The following is a 16,750-nucleotide window of genomic DNA, read 5'->3' as shown; positions in this document are numbered from 1 at the left end:
ACATTAATTTAATGAGATTGTTTGACGTTATGAATGCTTTAATTGGCCAATAAGTTTAGGAGTTTGTTCTGCATAACATTTTTACTTGTTACAGGCCTAGAAGAAGAAACAATAAAGAACAATCAATCCAAAATCCACAGAAAAGCGGAAGTGAATGCATGAATCACCAACCCTGCACTATGCATGTCAAAAAGTGTACTATTTAAAAGAAGACGCAGATTTGGTTAGTGTCTTTAGCATTGTTAGATACATTGTATTGATAAATGCATGCGTAATGCATACATATAAAGGACTTGATGATTTTTTGATGACGCGTCTGTCAATGGCGTCAAGCATGTCTTTTGCAGTTTTATGAAGGGTTTTCCATTCTTCCCGAGTACTGGTATCTGTAGAAAGAATAATCTTACCGTGACCAGGCTTCGCTCAGGTCACAGTAAGAATTCATCACATAAACTTGCAATGTATCAGCCGCAAAGCGGATCAGCTTTGCATCGATTTTAAGTCTGTTAAAAATAATCTGCAGAGGAAAAACACATTTTTGTACATTACAAACAGTTTTGAACAAGCATATGTAGTCAAGTCCACAAAATATCCATTTAATGAGTCGTACCAAGGCATTTTGTTAAAATATGCGTTTGAATTTGCCTGCCATTTAGTCGGAAAATTGCACTCGGAATGTCTTGGATTTTATCGTTAACATGGCGACCATAAACGGCAAATTTTCAAACGTGATGTTAAAAGTGGCAGCAATTTCGTTGCAAAAACAGTTGATGTGGTAATTTGGGAGTATAAAAGAGCAACATTGTAGATATTTAAGACCAATCCTATGAAAATTTAGGCAAGATACAGCTCAATATAATTTTTTGTTTACTACGAAGCGAGTATATGGGACAAATTCTATCGTTAAACCAAAAGCATCCTCAGACAGTGTAGATTCAAATTTGTCAAGATCATGATCTTGGGGGATTTGGTGGGCCACATTGGGGAGGAGGGGGTTCAATTTTACATACGAAAAAATGTAAATTATTCTCAAAAGCTTAGATGTTATATATACTAATATCGTTGATTCTTAATTGTTTAGACTGTGACCCCTGGATAACTTTTTAATTATGGTCCCGCAAGGGATTCTTAGCTTTATGTACATAAATAGGTTTATACATGAATGTGTGTATATGAACAAGATCATCTTGAGTACTTCAGTGCTTAATACAGGTAACTCTTGAAAGCTTGAAGTCCATAGGAACAACTTCGAAGTATCAAGAGTTTGAGTTTTCAAGAGTTCGGAATTTTCCGGAATTAATTGGCGAGTTTTAAAATTAGTCTTACTGGATGTTACAATTAAGCAATTTTTTACGTACGTGCTTAGACAGTGTTTTCTTTTTCGTTAAAAATAGGCCAGCTGTAAGAACTTGTTCAGCAATAATCATTTTAATAACAATGATGCTGATAAGCATAATTTCTACAGTTTTATAATTCTTAAATTTTGACCATGGCTCAAAATTATCAATTCGTACTAATTAATTTCTCATTTTCAATGCGTCTCCAAATTATCGTAAAATAGTCGGTGTTAATTATAAATTAGGTATCGGTATGGTCAATCATCAAACAATTATCACCTTGCAGGACAAGTGTCGCCTGAATAAACTACCCGTGACGCGGGTCCTAAGTCTCACTCCTGGAGTCATTCAAATGACCAAGTAGGTGTTAATTAGATAATGAGCTTGGATATACACAGCCACTTCGAAGTATCGAGAGTAAAAAACTACATATTATGAATAACGGGACTGCAGTTTGACTTCGAGGGATCAACGGTTTTGAGAGATCAAGAGGTCGAAAAATCAAGAGTAAATTTGCTTAGTTATATAGGGGGGAAAAACGGGACCCAAGACTCACTTCGAGCGATCAAGAACTTCGAGCGATCAAAGTTCAAGCCATTGAGAGTTACCTGTATGTGAGATGACTAAGAAATCATCCTGTTACAAAAGGGGGTTAATGTTTAACATTAAAATATCTGGTGAAAAATTTGAAAATCCATTACATTGCCCAGATATTTTGTATATGATTCAATAAAGCTTTTTAAATTATGGCTATTGTTGCTCAAGTGAGCGATGTGGCCCATGAGCCTCTTGTTTTCCTGAGTTGAATTTAAAGTTATTTGATTAAATTTACAAACAAACGATAACAATAAGCAACCTGTTGATTAAATTAGATATAAGGATAGCATTTCTTGGTCATTGGATATTTTGCATGGTGTCACATGTAATTTAAGACTGTTGAAGGTAGAAAGAATAACCTCTAAACCTTGTCTATATCTAAGTGACATTCGCAAAGACTTATAGTTTTGATGTTTCTTCGACATCCCAGACCACTGCCACATAAAATGATGGAAATCTTGCCCTAACTTACCCCATGTTATGATTTAATTGGGCTAAATTGAATCCCCTTCCCACTTTAACTTCTTACTGTGGATATTCTTTTAACTCCATATTACCATAAAACATATGTTTCAAACACTTACGAGGTTTAAATCCAACTAAATTTAAGTTGATGAAATGTACATAGCAGTGGAAACTGCAGGTCTGTAGCTCCAGGACTTAAAATTCGGATGAATGACCTGAAGCTACAGTTCCTAGCTTAAAATTTAAAAAGTTGCAAGAAACTTGTGCTAGTTTTGGACTGATTTTTCTTATTTCCAAATAAATTTAATTATATGTATAAAAAAAAAGGTAACCATCATATTCTACTGATGTCTGCTTTTGCCTTAGATCTTCTGTTAAACATGTTAACTGACCTCGGAAAATAGAGTATGTTAAATTCGCATCCAGATGCCATTTTTACATCCAAACAAACTATGCTGCTTTGCTTTATGGGGCTGATGATGGTGTTTAAAAGAATATCAGAGGAAATCAAATGACGATATTGAATATTTGTACAGAGTATGTTTGGAAATAAGATTAACATAGCCCGAACCTAGCACATGTTTTTTTGCTGTAAATTGCAACTTTTTAACGCGTAAAGAACTGTAGCTGCCAGGTTGAATATCCAATTTTTTCCAACAGAGAGATACAGACTTGCAGCTTTGATAGCAATGGAAGTTACGGCAAGATTTTCCAAATCACATTTTTGACTTTGTGTGCTGTTGGTCTAAGATTTGGAACTGATGTCTGTAAAACTTGATGAAATTAAATCTTCACATGTTCAGGCTTCAATTCAGGTCACATCAGGATTACATACAGTATTAAACATTCAATATTCCTGATTTCCAGCCACACAGGGGCTTATTTTATGTGGACTCATAGTAATTGTTCTGTCAGTTTTCCAATGCTTTTTGAGCAGAAATTTGTACAGACATTGTATTTGGGATTCAAACAGTTTTTTCATAGGAGGTCAGTTTTATTTGTCCATGTAATTTTATTTTGTGAAGTGCAGTTGGACTTGGAGTCAGTTGATATTAAGTAGTAAAAAGCTGAATTCATCAAACCACAATATATAACGGATGAAATCATCACCGGTAATATATGTATATACTGGTACAAGTCACATGACATTACCATGCGTTGTCTGAAGCCACCTGTAAAACAAGCAAACTTACTGTCTTTTTTTTTCTTCTTTGGCCTAATTGACTAACTTTTTGACATTCTCTCTGCATTTTTTTTAATAGGCTGTATTAAAAGACTTTGAGGAATCAGTTTTTTTTCACATCTTGCATTTTTTTCCAATCAACGGAAAGGTAACTTTTTTTTTTTACACCCATAGCTCTGAAATTATAGTATGAGAAAGAATTATATTTACATGATAAAATTATTCATCCTTCAATGTTGTTATTTTAATTAATGTTTAACTTAAATCAATATGACTTTAAAAAAAAAAAATTCTTCCTTTTTTTTTTTCGCTGACTTGGAAATCCAGACTGAAGCAAAATGGAAGAAGAGCAAACAAACCTCATCATTAATTATCTCCCCCAGTCATTGCAAGATGACGAGTTTAGAACAATGTTTGAAAGCATTGGACCACTCAAATCTAGTAAAGTTGTGAGAGATAAAAACACAGGTTATAGTTATGGCTTTGGTTTTGTTGACTACCTTAATCCAAAAGATGCAGCAACGGCTATCAGTCAGTTGAATGGATATCGAATTGAACACAAAGTTCTTAAAGTAGCTTATTCTCGCAAAAGTGATGAAGAAATAAAAGGATCCAAGCTCTACCTTCAAAAGCTGCCTCCACAGTACACTGAAGAAGAAATTGCCAATTATTTTCAATCATACGGCAATGCGGTGCAAGTTCGTGTTGTTACGGATAAAGCAACTGGCCAATCCAAAGGAATAGGTTTCATTCTGTTCTCAAAAAGGGCAGAGGCCGAAGCTGCCTTGGCAGATCTAGACAACAAGATCCCTCCTGGAGGAACTCAGCCAATGAGAATTAAGTTTGCTGATGACAATGCCAAAAAAGTGAAAGCTCCTTCTCAGTACAACTACTACACCCAGCCTCCCTATCCAGTACATGGAGGTTATGGTGAGGGTATGGGTGGGTCCCGCGGTCCAATGAGAAATCCAGGAGGTCGCTTCAGGTTTAATCCCATGGGAAACAGTGGTGCCTATGGAGGGGGATACGGAGGAGGAAGCAGTAGTTACGGAGCAGATTACTACAGTCCACCTTCCCAGGGAGGGGGGTACGTCTTGTTTGTTTACAATATTGGTCCAGAGGCTGACGAGAAAATGCTCTGGCGCATGTTTTCCCCTCTAGGAACTGTGACCAAAGTTAATGTTATTATGGACCATCAGAAAAATCAATCAAAGGGCTATGGATTTGTTACTATGCCAAATTATGAAGAGGCTGAATACGCTATTCTAAACATGAACGGTTATTGTCACAACGGAAGGGAATTGTCTGTATCATTTAAAAGTTAGATTTATAAAAACAAAGAGCATTTCCTTCACACAGATGTAATTACAAAATTAACATTATTTTCATATATAATCACAACTCATTTTATTGAATTCAACTTGAAAATTTGATTTTGCATATCAGTGGATTAGAGGTAGTGGTATCATCATTTGTCTTAAGTGCCTTCTGTCTACAGTTCCTCCAAATGTTGTGATTTAGAAAACACATTTGTAGTTTTTAAATCAATGCATTTCCTTTCTTTGTAGTTATTGATGTCCCAGTCCTCAGAAAGAAGGACAATTTGATGCTGGTAAGTTAAATAAGTAATGTAGATTCCTTATCAAATGCGAGGAATTAGTATTTATGTAAAATCCTGAGTAGCATTTTTAGAACAGTTGTAAATTTCATAAAAATGTGGCATTCACAATTTTAGATAAGTCTTGCAATTTGATGCAAAATGGTTAATTCCCGGAATTCAGTACTCGCATAAAATGAGGAATCTATGGTAATCAGTTAGCTTAAAACCTGCAAATTGCTAAAATGAAAGTACAATTAATATTGGGTTTAGTGGGATTTTTTTAGTATAAAATTGCATTTGTGTACAGTAAATAATATTGAAACTAGTTTCCTTGACGTGTGCCAATGGTTTTATTGGCAAATCATAACTTTGTATTTTGTAGGTGATTTTGGCGTTTGTACTTAAAGGATTCATGATGTGAAATATTTTTTGAAAAACTTAGGTCAAACTATATTTAAGTATTGATACTTGATAAATTTTAATTCTGATGGAAGTTTGTGGAATGGAAGCCTTCAGAAACAAGGTTTTGAAGAACTTGCATCTTCGCTAGCCAAGGGTTTTCAGGAGTCAAATTTAAAATTTTACTACCACGCATAAATTATATAACATCGTCAAATGGCTTTGGTTTGTGAATTTTTAGCAAATGAAAGACATCCAGACCCCTTTTATCGGAAATAATTTGATAGTGTCAGAAATAATCATGCTTCAACTGACAGTGCTTTTAAACAGGACACTAAGAAAAGTACAACTATGGCTCTTACACAAAAGTAAAGTTTTGGTCAATGCAGATGACATAATTCTGAATTTTAGATGCTGGAAGATAAAGAATTTTTGAATATACAAAAATGGGATCTAAATTTACGCATTGTAAGGCTTGCAACCTATAATTATTATGTCAATAGAAGAAAATTATGAATATGGTCGTACAAAATGTGGACGATGCAAAATCCTTGGCAGTGTGTTTCGATGTTGTTTTGTGGCCATTTTCAATTTCATTCAACAATAGATAAATTTCACTAATTACGTTTTTCATATCATCTTCAATTTGTTTTTGTAGAATTCTTTCTGATGACTGGGGACAACTTGATTTTTTTTCTTTCACGACTGGAATCCATAAAAACAGCGATTTTTGTGTACACTAGGGGGTTTGATGTTATATGGGGTTCATGCTAACATTTTAGTGGTTTTGAATGATTAAATATGCCGTTGTTTCTAAATTGTTATGAATAAAAAGGTAATGTTTTCATCAGATATTGAACTTTTTATGTGTTTTTTATTCCTGATTTACACAATGTTAAATTTTCGTATGTGCAGCATTTTTGTCCCAATCAGTATTGTTTGTGCATAAATTACTAGTTTTTTTAGACAAATTGCAAATAAATTATTCATTTGTGTGTACAAAGTCAATAAGTGAATGTTAAAATCAAACTAGCTGTAGAACTAATGGGTTGCTGAACTGGCAGGTTTTGGTACATGTACCGGTATGTATTGGTTTTGTTAGACCAAAGAATACTTTTTGCCAAAAAATGAAGCAGGAATTGTATTTTTGATATTTCTCCTTTTTTTGAGAACTAGAAAGACATAGCATTTATCTGTTTAATATAAATATGTTAAACTATAACAGAATTAAAATTTTAAAAAAAAATTAACTTTCACGTGAGTTAAAGTTATTTACAACTTTACATTGTATAGTGATATAAATCATGTGTTTGAATAATTCAATACGTGTATAATATGGCTCCAAGTAAAATTTTTCATGTACATATTTGTACATAATTAATTTTCCATTTAAACAAATTATTTATCCTTTTACTTAGCAAATAAAATTTTTTTAGTGAGCCTTAGCTTGGATAGATGGAAATGCAGATCATGAATGCTATAGACAAGATTGGTTGTTAGAAGTAAACCCTTGGCCCATATATCAATCATTGTTGTGTATTTTGTGTATAATATCCATGATGAACCATTTAAATGTTCAATTGTATGTTTAATGAATAAAATTGGACACTTGTTTACAGTTATCTTTTTTTTCTTTTTTTTGAAAATGGGGGTTGGGTCTATGTCGGAATTGCCAGATAAGAGGATTCTTGTCCCTTCCTTCACCTATTGCTGCAGAACTCAGATAGGTTGCTAGAACTTTTAGCTCTGCTTTCTGCCTATAAATCAAAAGAAAATGAAATGTCATTTTCCAGATTGTAGAGGGTCAATATTTTATTTAGTATATCAACAACAAGAGGCCTAGGGGCCACATCGCTCACCTGAGCCTTAACTCTGATCAAATTAGCATTACAGTATCGAAATCAAAATATCTTTACAACTAAGTACAGTAGATTTTGCTAAAAAAAAAATTAAAAATCTACCAATTTTTATCCACATCTTTTTTTGGTAAATATCAAGGCCCTTTGTTGTTGTACCTCTAAGAAGATTTTTCTCTGATCCTATATACCCCCCCCCCCCCCCCCCCCCATTTTGTGGCCCCACTTTTCTCAAGGGAATCATGGTTTCATCAAACTTAAATCTGCATAACCTGAGGTTTCAAACAAAATACTGAGTTTTGGACTGAAAACTTTCCAAGAATATTTTTAAAGATTTTCTCTATATATTCCTATGTAAAAATTCAACCCGCCATTGCGTCCCTGCCCTACCTCCAGGGACTATGATTTTGCAAACTTGAATTTATACACTACATGAGGGTGTCTCTACACAAGTTTCAGCTTTTCTGGCCAAATAGTTTTTGAAAAAAGATTTTTAAATATTTTCTCTACATATTCTTATATAAAAATTCATTCCCCATTGTGGCCTCACTGTACCCCGGGACTATGATTTAAACAAACTTGAATCCATACGACCTGGGGATGCTTCCACTCAAATTTGGGCTTTCCTGGCCTAATAGTTTTCAGAAGAAGAGTTTTAAAGATTTTCTCTCTATATAAAAATTTATCCCCCATTGTGGCCCCGCCCTACCCCCAGGGACCATGATTTGAACAAACTTGAATCTACACTATATAAGGATGCTTACACGCCAATTTGAGCTTTCCTAGCCTAATACCGGTAGTTTAAAAAAAAAAATTTCTAAAGATTTTCTTTAAATATTCCTGTATAAAAATTCATACCCCAATTGTGGCCCCACCCTCCCCTGGGGACCATGATTTGAACAAACTTGAATCTACATTATCTGAGGATGCTTCCAGTCAAATTTGAGCTTTTCTGGCCTAATAGTTTTTGAGAAAAAGATTTTTAAAGGTATTCTCTATATATTCCTATGTAAAAATCCATTCCCCCATTGTGGCCCCGCCATACCCCCAGGGACTATGATTTGAACAAACTTGAATCTACACTACCTGAGGATGCTCTCATTTTAATTTTAGCTTTTCTGGCCAAATAGTTTTTGAGAAGATTTTTAAAGATTTTCTCTATATATTCCTATGTAAAACTTGATCCCCCTATTGTGGCCCCACCCTTCCCCCGGGGACCATGATTTGAACAAACTTGAATCTACACAACCTGAGGATGCTTCCATTTTAATTTGAGCTTTTCTGGCCAAATAGTTTTTGAGAAGAAGATTTTTAAAGATTTTATCTATATATTCCTATGTAAAACTTGATCCCCCTATTGTAGCCCCACCCTACCCATGGGGACCATGATTTGAACAAACTTGAATCTACACTACCCGAGGATGCCTCCACACAAGTTTAAGCTTTTCTGGCCGAATAGTTTTTGAGAAGAAGATTTTTGAAAAATACCAACAAATTTTCAATAATTCTCAATTATCTCCCCTTTAAAGAGGGCGTGACCCTTCATTTGAACAAACTTGAATCCCCTGCACCCAGTGATGCTTTGTGCCGAATTTGGTTGAAATCTGCCCAGTGGTTATGGAGAAGAAGAAGAAAATGTGAAAAGTTTACAACGACAACGCCGCCGACGACAGACAACGGACAAAGAAAGTGGACGCTTAAGATGTACATTCGGCAGGAATCTGGGCGCACAAGGAGAGTGAAAATTTCATCAATTAATTTTGAATATTTTTCGAATTATAACCGTTATTTGGTTTCTGTTGGATGTGTAATGAGTGGAAAAATATTTGAAATGCAAAAGGTTTTATCATAATATGGGTCTAAATATAGCAACACGATGCAATTCGTGCAAAATCCTACTTATTTACAACTGTTTTTAAATGATTTTGTTGTCTCTGGGTCTTCTCTCCACAAATTTGAAACGTGTAAAGATAACATATTTCAACATTAAAAATGTCGCTTTTTTTAAAAAGATGGAGAGATGACCCAGAGATGACTAATTATGTACTTTTTAAGGTCTTCCGTTTCCAACGGAAGACCTTATAGTGATTGTAATGTTTCTTTTTATTAAGGTCTTCCGTTTCCAACGGAAGACCTTATAGTGATTGTAATGTTTCTTTTTATTATTATTTTTTTCCCCTTTTTGTCTTGTGAATTTCTCAGAGATGTCTTGATGAATTTTTATAAAATTTTCAGGAATGACTGAAAATATAAACATCTAGCGGTTTTTAGTAAAAGATTTTCTAAATTTACTTCCGTTCGTCCGTTTCCTGTCCCGCGACAAAAAGCTTGTCACCTCGAGATCTCAAATACAGTAAAGACTTGAACATCCAAACTTTGTGGGGTGATAGACCTATAGCTGTAGATGTGTTTAAACACTTTTGTTTTGTTCGTCGTAACTTCCGGTCGTCACCGGAAGCACTTAAAAAATAATTATTTTAAGGCATTAATTTTTTCGGCCGTAGAATAGCTATATAGATATAAATCTATACATAGGATATCTCTGCGATGTAATATCAACGAAAATATTCTACTTCCGGTGAGATATCTCAATTATCTCAGGTAGCTTTTATAAAACACATTTTGTACCCGCGATATCTCAGAAACTAAAAGTGATCAAGGCACGAAACATTCACGTATGATAGACATTTGATTGAAGATGTGTTTAAACGCTTTTATTTTGTCTTCCGTCACTTCCGGTCCACACCGGAAGAGTTCAAACAAATCGAGCTGTTCGTCAGTTTAACTTTTTTCCTTTGATAGTTTTAGTTATTTCCATAAATATTAATGTAAGATAGGCAAGTAAACAAGAAATTGTAAATTTAATTTTTATTGAGCACTTCCGTTTGTCAATTTCCTGTCCCGAGACAAAAATTCTTATTTTGAAGAGATCTAAAAAACGGTAACAACTTGAACAACCAAACTTTGTGGAATGATAGACCAATGTACGTACATGTGTTACCACTATTTTGTTTAATCCGGCGTAACTTCCGGTCGTCACAGGAAGTACACCAACTTTTGATTTTTTAAAAATTATTTTGTTTACTTAGCCTGGAAGTAACATTTAAGCTAAAGAAATATAAAAGGTCATATTCAAATGGTAAAAAAAAATCTATTTCCGGTGAGATATCTCAAATATCTCTTATAGCCTTATTTTATAAAAACATATAGTACTCGCAAGATCTCAGAAACTGTAAAAGATCAAGACAACAAACTTATATGGGTGATGAACATTTGTTTGTCCATGTGTTTAACGGGTTTCATTTTGTCGTACGTCACTTCCGGTTCTCACTTGAAGCATTAAAGCAGAAGACTTTTTTTTACTTTAGATTTTTTTAACATTTTACTCAATGTGGAGAACAGTAACGTTCCGTAGGTAAATGTACTAAAAATATCTACTTTTAATTTCCTCAATCACTTCCGTTTGTCCGTTTCCGGTCCCGAGATAAAACTCTTTTCTTAACGAGATACTATAGATAACAAAAACTTGAACATCCAACCTTTGAGGAAAAACAAAATGTATATATTATATCCATTTTCTGTTTACAAGATAACTGGATTTTTTTGTGCAGATTAATACACGAGGAACGGAAGACCTTTTTGTTGCTTTAGCAACAAGAGTCTAGTTATTATTATTATTTTTTCCCCTTTTTGTCTTATGAATTTCTCAGAGATGTCTTGATGAATACTTATAAAATTTTCAGGAATGACTGAAAATATAAACATCTAGAGGTTTTTTGTAAAAGATTTTCTAAATTCACTTCCGTTCGTCCGTTTCCTGTCCCGTGAGAAAAAGCTTGTCACATCGAGATGTCGGAAACGATAAAGACTTGAACATCCAAACTTTAGTGGATGATAGACCTATAGTTGTAGATGTGTTTAAACATTTTTGTTTTGTTCGGCATAACTTCCGGTCGTCACCGGAAGCAACTCAATTTTTTTTGTTTTTACGTATTTAATTTATTTTCCGTAAAATAAAGATATTAGTATAGATCCTTACTTATGTCATCTATGCGATGTTAAATCAACAAAAAAATTCTACTTCCGGCGAGACATCTCAATCATCTCAGGTAGCTTTTTTAAAACATATTTTGTACCCGCGAGATCTCAGAACCTATAAGTGATCAAGACACGAAACTTTTATGGATGATAGACATTTGATTGAAGATGTGTTTAACCGGTTTCATTTTGTCTTCCGTCACTTCCGGTCCACACTGGAAGAGTTCAAACAAATCAAGCTGTTTATCAGTTTAACTGTTTTCCTTTGATATTTTTAGTTAGATAAATGAAAAATAAAGTACAAAAGGCAAGTATACAAGAAATATTTAATACAATTTACATTGAACACTTCCGTTTGTCCGTTTCCTGTCCCGAGACAAAAAACCTTATATCGACGAGATCTCAAAAACGGTAACGACTTCAACAACCAAACTTTGTAGGATTATAGACCTGTGTATAGACACGTGTTAACACTATTTTGTTTCATCCGGCGTAACTTCCGGTCATCACATGAAGTACACCCAATTTTGATTTTTTAAAAATATTTTGGTTATTTAGCATTGAAGTAACATTTTAGCTATAGAAATACAAAAAGTCATCTACACATATAAAAAAAAGTTCTACTTCCGGTGAGACATCTCATATATAAGATAGCCTTCTTTTTTAAAAACAAAGTATAAATAAGATCTCAGAAACTGTGATAGATCAAGACACAAAGCTTATATATATATTATATCCATTTTCTGTTTACAAGATAACTGGATTTTTTGTGCAGATTAATACATGAGGAACGGAAGACCTTTTTGTTGCTATAGCAACAAGAGTCTAGTTCAAATTATTTTTTGAAGGATAAAAAACAAAGTCCATTGATATGACAATGTTGTTTCAAACACTACTTTATAGAGCATATTGACAAGTCTCGCATGGCTCAGTGGTTTCGTCCTGGATTAGTGAATACAATCATTCAGTGTTTTGGGTTCAAATCCTACTGGTGGTCTTTTTAAAAAAAATTAAACTGTTTTGTTTTAAATGTTTGTTATTATAACATGATGTTGAATTATAATATGCCGATATATTTTAATTTGTTGTTATTGATTTCTAGATCTGCTGAATGAACACTGTTTTCTTTTCTTATTACTAGCTTTTTTAGGATATACACAATATAACTTCATTAAAATATGTTTGCATTAACATTTCCAACTAGTTATCGGTTTACCTCTCATTGCCATTTTTTGAAAGCTTGTGAGTTTTTTAATAACCGGAATAGCCATGTACTTCGACTCTTAACATAATATATTTTTGTTGAAACCTGTACATAGCCTTTCGAGGTTATAGACATTTAAATCCCAATTGATTCGAGTCGAGGATTCCTGCAAACTTACAATCTTGTGCGCTCACTTTCTTTTGATCAGAAAAGCTCACTTGAGCTTTCAGCTCAGGTGAGCTAAAAATACTGGCATCCAGTTGTGGCCTCCCAGTTTAAGAAATTTGATGACAAAGCATTATGCATTTTAAGATGGGTAAACCTGGTGACCGTTTTCTTATTTTTATTATAAAAGGATTCATCCATTTTCAATCATGACTTAACTACGCATGAAGTCTGATGTATTTAACAAATGATTGGACAAAATTTCAAATTTTTTTTACAGGTATAACTCGCTTCATTAAAATTAACCTTAAGTTTAGAAATTATGATACATCTTTTCTATCGTGGCAAACGTGTACATGAAGTCATGATGACCATTATGAAAAATTATAGCAAAAGGGCTTAGCTTCGGGATCGGTTTACACTGCTTAAGAGGGTTCGATGGTCATGGCCATTTTTAGACTGTATAAATCTCCGTTAGAAAAGAGCTGTATATAAAAGTATAGGGAAGTACTCAAATTCATAGGGCCAAATTTTGGCGTTTTTCTTAACTAAATAATAGTTAAAAATTACCAACCGAATCATACCTTAATTTTTTCTGATGGTTAATTTGTTGACCATTCATTTTCTTTAATTCGAAACCAAGCTATTGTTTTACTTTGTATCCCTTTCTACATGGCTACCAAATATCTATATTAAACGTGACTGGTGGGATAACCTGAATGCTTATACTAAATGCCGATATCAAAGACCACGGGGATAGTTTTCTGTTTTTCAAGGCGATGCCGCTCAGTAATTCAATGTAATTTATCATGCAAGTGACACAAATGACTAGCATACCTCATTAATCAATCATGAAATGATTGAAAAATCGTGGAAATGGTTGTGAAAACCAATGGTTAACCTATATTGCTATTATTTGGAGGAAACAAACTTTGGAAATAGGGTTTTTGGATTTTAATGAACGATTTTTAAAAAAAAGAAACAAGACATTATGCTTTCACACACGTGTGTGTTTGTATTCTTCATCTGGACTGGGGAGAGTTAATCAGTTTCAGCCAGGTGATGACGAATTCTGCTTGTCCTACAACCCCATCCACTGAAATTATAAAGAAGTTGCATGTGACTACTAGTATTGCAGTTAATACAATTACGCAAATTAACTGTCAAGATATCAAAATCAAATCGCATTCAAAATTCCCATTTGGAAAATCATTATTTCTATGAAAGATCTCTAGATGTACAACCGGCCCACATTTAATTTCGCTTTTCGTTCTTTGAGGGGGTAGAACGAAACCATAATCGATGTCATGTTGTAAAGAAGATGGGTGAATAAGGCGTGTGAACTGCCTATATGGGGATAGATAAGATACTATAAAATTAAAATATGAACAAATCTCATAATTTCTTTCTAAATTATTGAAAACAATGTTTATTTACCACAACCTTTAAATATGTTAAATATTTAAAATAGGTTGATTTAAACTGGCGTATGCGTGTCAAAACCTCCAAATAGTGTCATTTTTAGAACTTCAATGCCTTTTCTTTTATAGAGTGGGTCTGGTCTCCATATTTTTGTCAAAGTCTATAGGGTTTAAAGGAAATCAAACCGATTTCAATCAACAAAAACGTGGAGAGATGACCCACTATACTTTAAAAATGTCATTTTGTATCCCAACAATTGAACGTTTTAGAGAAATACTACAAGTCCGTAAATTCATGGTTGAAGTTGCATTTAACATTTAACATTGAAGTTTGTTGTGACTGAAATGGCTCAGTGGTTAGAGCACCAGACATTAGGTAACATTATAGAGCTAGGGTTTTTAGGTTGTGGGTTCGATACCACCAAAACTTTAAAGTTTATTTTTTTTCTTATCGTTTGTTAAAATATCCAAATCTGAATGTAGTTAAAAATTGTGCTTTTGTAAACTTGTAATATAACATCATCTAGTATATTTGGTTGGGAAAAAATATTTTGAAATTGTTTTTTACGACAAAACCAAATGGGCATTTGCGCTATCTTGTTCCCCCATCTTCTTTGTATTTACACCTATCCAGTAAATTCAAAATTTACAACAAGGCAGTTAATTGCAACTGACAAGAAGAAGTTTTAAGAATAGTACTGTTTCTGTCAAAAAAGGCAAGAATCCAGGGAATATCTGTATCTTCGATATGTCCATTCCTGTCCACGTCCAGATGGTGGAAAAGAATCACAGCCTCCAGTGACGATCCGAGGTGGCGCTCCATCCAGTCCAACAGGAACTCGTCACTGGTCACTGACTTGTCGTCTGCAATAGGCACAAAGAAGGATTGATAGTGTCTTCAAAGATGTGTTTATAGAGATGTACCTGAACAACATCTGCACGGATACTGTTGCCAATTCCGAAGAAGACATATAGTATAGTTTCATTGGTAATCGTTGAGCACCAATTTTCGTGGATTTTGTTGTTGAACAGACCCACTAAATCTAATCTTCATCGAAGTAAGAAAAATGGCATCACGTGCTATGCATGAATTTATGCATCCTAAAATTTTGTTTTTCAAAATAGATGAAAATTGATGCACACGAATATTCTTATGAAACCCAAGTACCGTAAACATTATGGTCTTCACGTGTAATGAACGATGTTGCATAATGTTGAAATATTAACATAAATTAGAGCATATAAAGTTACATGTATTACTTAGAGTAGCAAGAAGATTTAAAACGACAATTAATATACGCACGATTTCGATCGAAATCGAAGAAAATGCGCTGAAACTCGGCAAGCGAGAGTGAGTAATTGCCGTCTTTGTCTGCGAGATGAAAGACATATCTCGCCTCAGCATCGCTTCCTTCTGGAAAGGGGCCAGCATTGGCACTGTACAAAATAGCGACTCACAGATTAAAGATTTACAAAAACTAAACCTTTAAAATAATCGTCAAAAACTTCTTCAAAAATTAATTGGTTTCAATCAATGATATTCTGATGGATGAAGAGCATTTGACATGAACTACAGAAAAAAAAAACAGAATGCTGAAAATTGGTCAAACGGTCCATTTGAAAATGGGTTTCAAGAAATCTTCTTACCCGATCAAAATACAGGACAGAATAAATGCAATCATTTCTTTAAAATGGCAACAGATGATATAATTGGAACACTAGCCCCCAAAACGACCCCAGACTAAAGGAAAGAGATAACCGACGAGTAATGGTTTACCTAGTCAATGCACTCCTTCTCAACTTTGGACGGAAGTACGGCGCTCGTCGCTGATAAGGACCAAGTTCTTAGGTGACCCTTGTTCTGTTACTATAGAATGATTATTGAAGTCCTGATACTTCCACAGGACCAAAAGGACCATGCATGCAGAAGTATAAGTGTTGTAATTTTATGGAACCCGCTGGGTCTCTGCGTTCAGTCCAAACTGTACCAATATTACGACTTGTGATTTAGCAGTTTTTGGCTGTTTCTGTGCTTCTGTTATATCTGTCTACAGTTCTATCAGCAAAATCTAAGACTGTAATAATTTGCTTTTTGATTTGAACCATGGTTGTTAAGCTAGCTATGAGTTCTATTAAACTACATGTATCAATATTAAGCCTTTCAAAAGTATTTAGATCAAAGACCATTGTTACAGACACCCGATAAATATATAATATACTATTTTCGAATGCGCATGGAATATTCATCATTAGCGTGTGAACAATGTGAATTTTTAGATAAGATTGGAGACGACCTTGACATACAACACATATCACGGAGTCAAGAACACTATCTAGAACTTACACATGTATCAGATATGGCAGGGAGATTTTGAAAAAGTAAAGGAACAAATATCACCTTGGACTGATAAATATATTAACCTTCAGTCAACATTTTATAGAAAATCTTTGTAACTTCTTATCAACTTCTGACCTCGAGAATGTT

The 16,750-nt window shown here is 34.0% G+C and overlaps 2 protein-coding genes across 4 annotated transcripts; one reads left to right on the top strand and one right to left on the bottom strand.

Moving 5' to 3' along the window:
* Positions 1–77: 77 nt before the first annotated feature.
* On the top strand, positions 78–7,203 carry LOC128192336 (ELAV-like protein 2). 3 transcript variants are annotated; one of them, XM_052864939.1, is made up of 5 exons: positions 79–223; positions 3,662–3,730; positions 3,910–4,669; positions 5,151–5,194; positions 6,240–7,203. In XM_052864939.1, the coding sequence occupies exons 3-4, from the start codon at positions 3,921–3,923 to the stop codon at positions 5,155–5,157; spliced, it is 756 nt and encodes a 251-aa protein (XP_052720899.1). In that variant the 5' UTR covers positions 79–223; positions 3,662–3,730; positions 3,910–3,920; the 3' UTR covers positions 5,158–5,194; positions 6,240–7,203. The 3 variants fall into 3 exon arrangements, 1 of the variants encoding a protein (XP_052720899.1); XR_008244533.1 differs by having other exon boundaries at positions 78–223; positions 3,910–5,194; XR_008244534.1 differs by lacking the exon at positions 79–223 and adding an exon at positions 1,628–1,697 and having other exon boundaries at positions 3,910–5,194.
* Positions 7,204–13,783: 6,580 nt separating this feature from the next.
* LOC128192351 (insoluble matrix shell protein 5-like) lies at positions 13,784–16,061 on the bottom strand. The gene is made up of 4 exons (XM_052864960.1): positions 15,913–16,061; positions 15,569–15,702; positions 14,965–15,129; positions 13,784–13,940 (listed from the first exon to the last, which is right to left on the bottom strand). The coding sequence occupies exons 1-4, from the start codon at positions 15,945–15,947 to the stop codon at positions 13,867–13,869; spliced, it is 408 nt and encodes a 135-aa protein (XP_052720920.1). The 5' UTR covers positions 15,948–16,061; the 3' UTR covers positions 13,784–13,866.
* Positions 16,062–16,750: the final 689 nt, after the last annotated feature.

This window comes from Crassostrea angulata, chromosome 7, assembly GCF_025612915.1.
Source record: "Crassostrea angulata isolate pt1a10 chromosome 7, ASM2561291v2, whole genome shotgun sequence".
NCBI classification, from domain to species: Eukaryota; Metazoa; Mollusca; class Bivalvia; order Ostreida; family Ostreidae; genus Magallana; species Magallana angulata.
The sequence above is the reverse complement of the archived record's forward strand: the minus strand, read 5'-3'. Positions and strand labels throughout refer to the sequence as shown.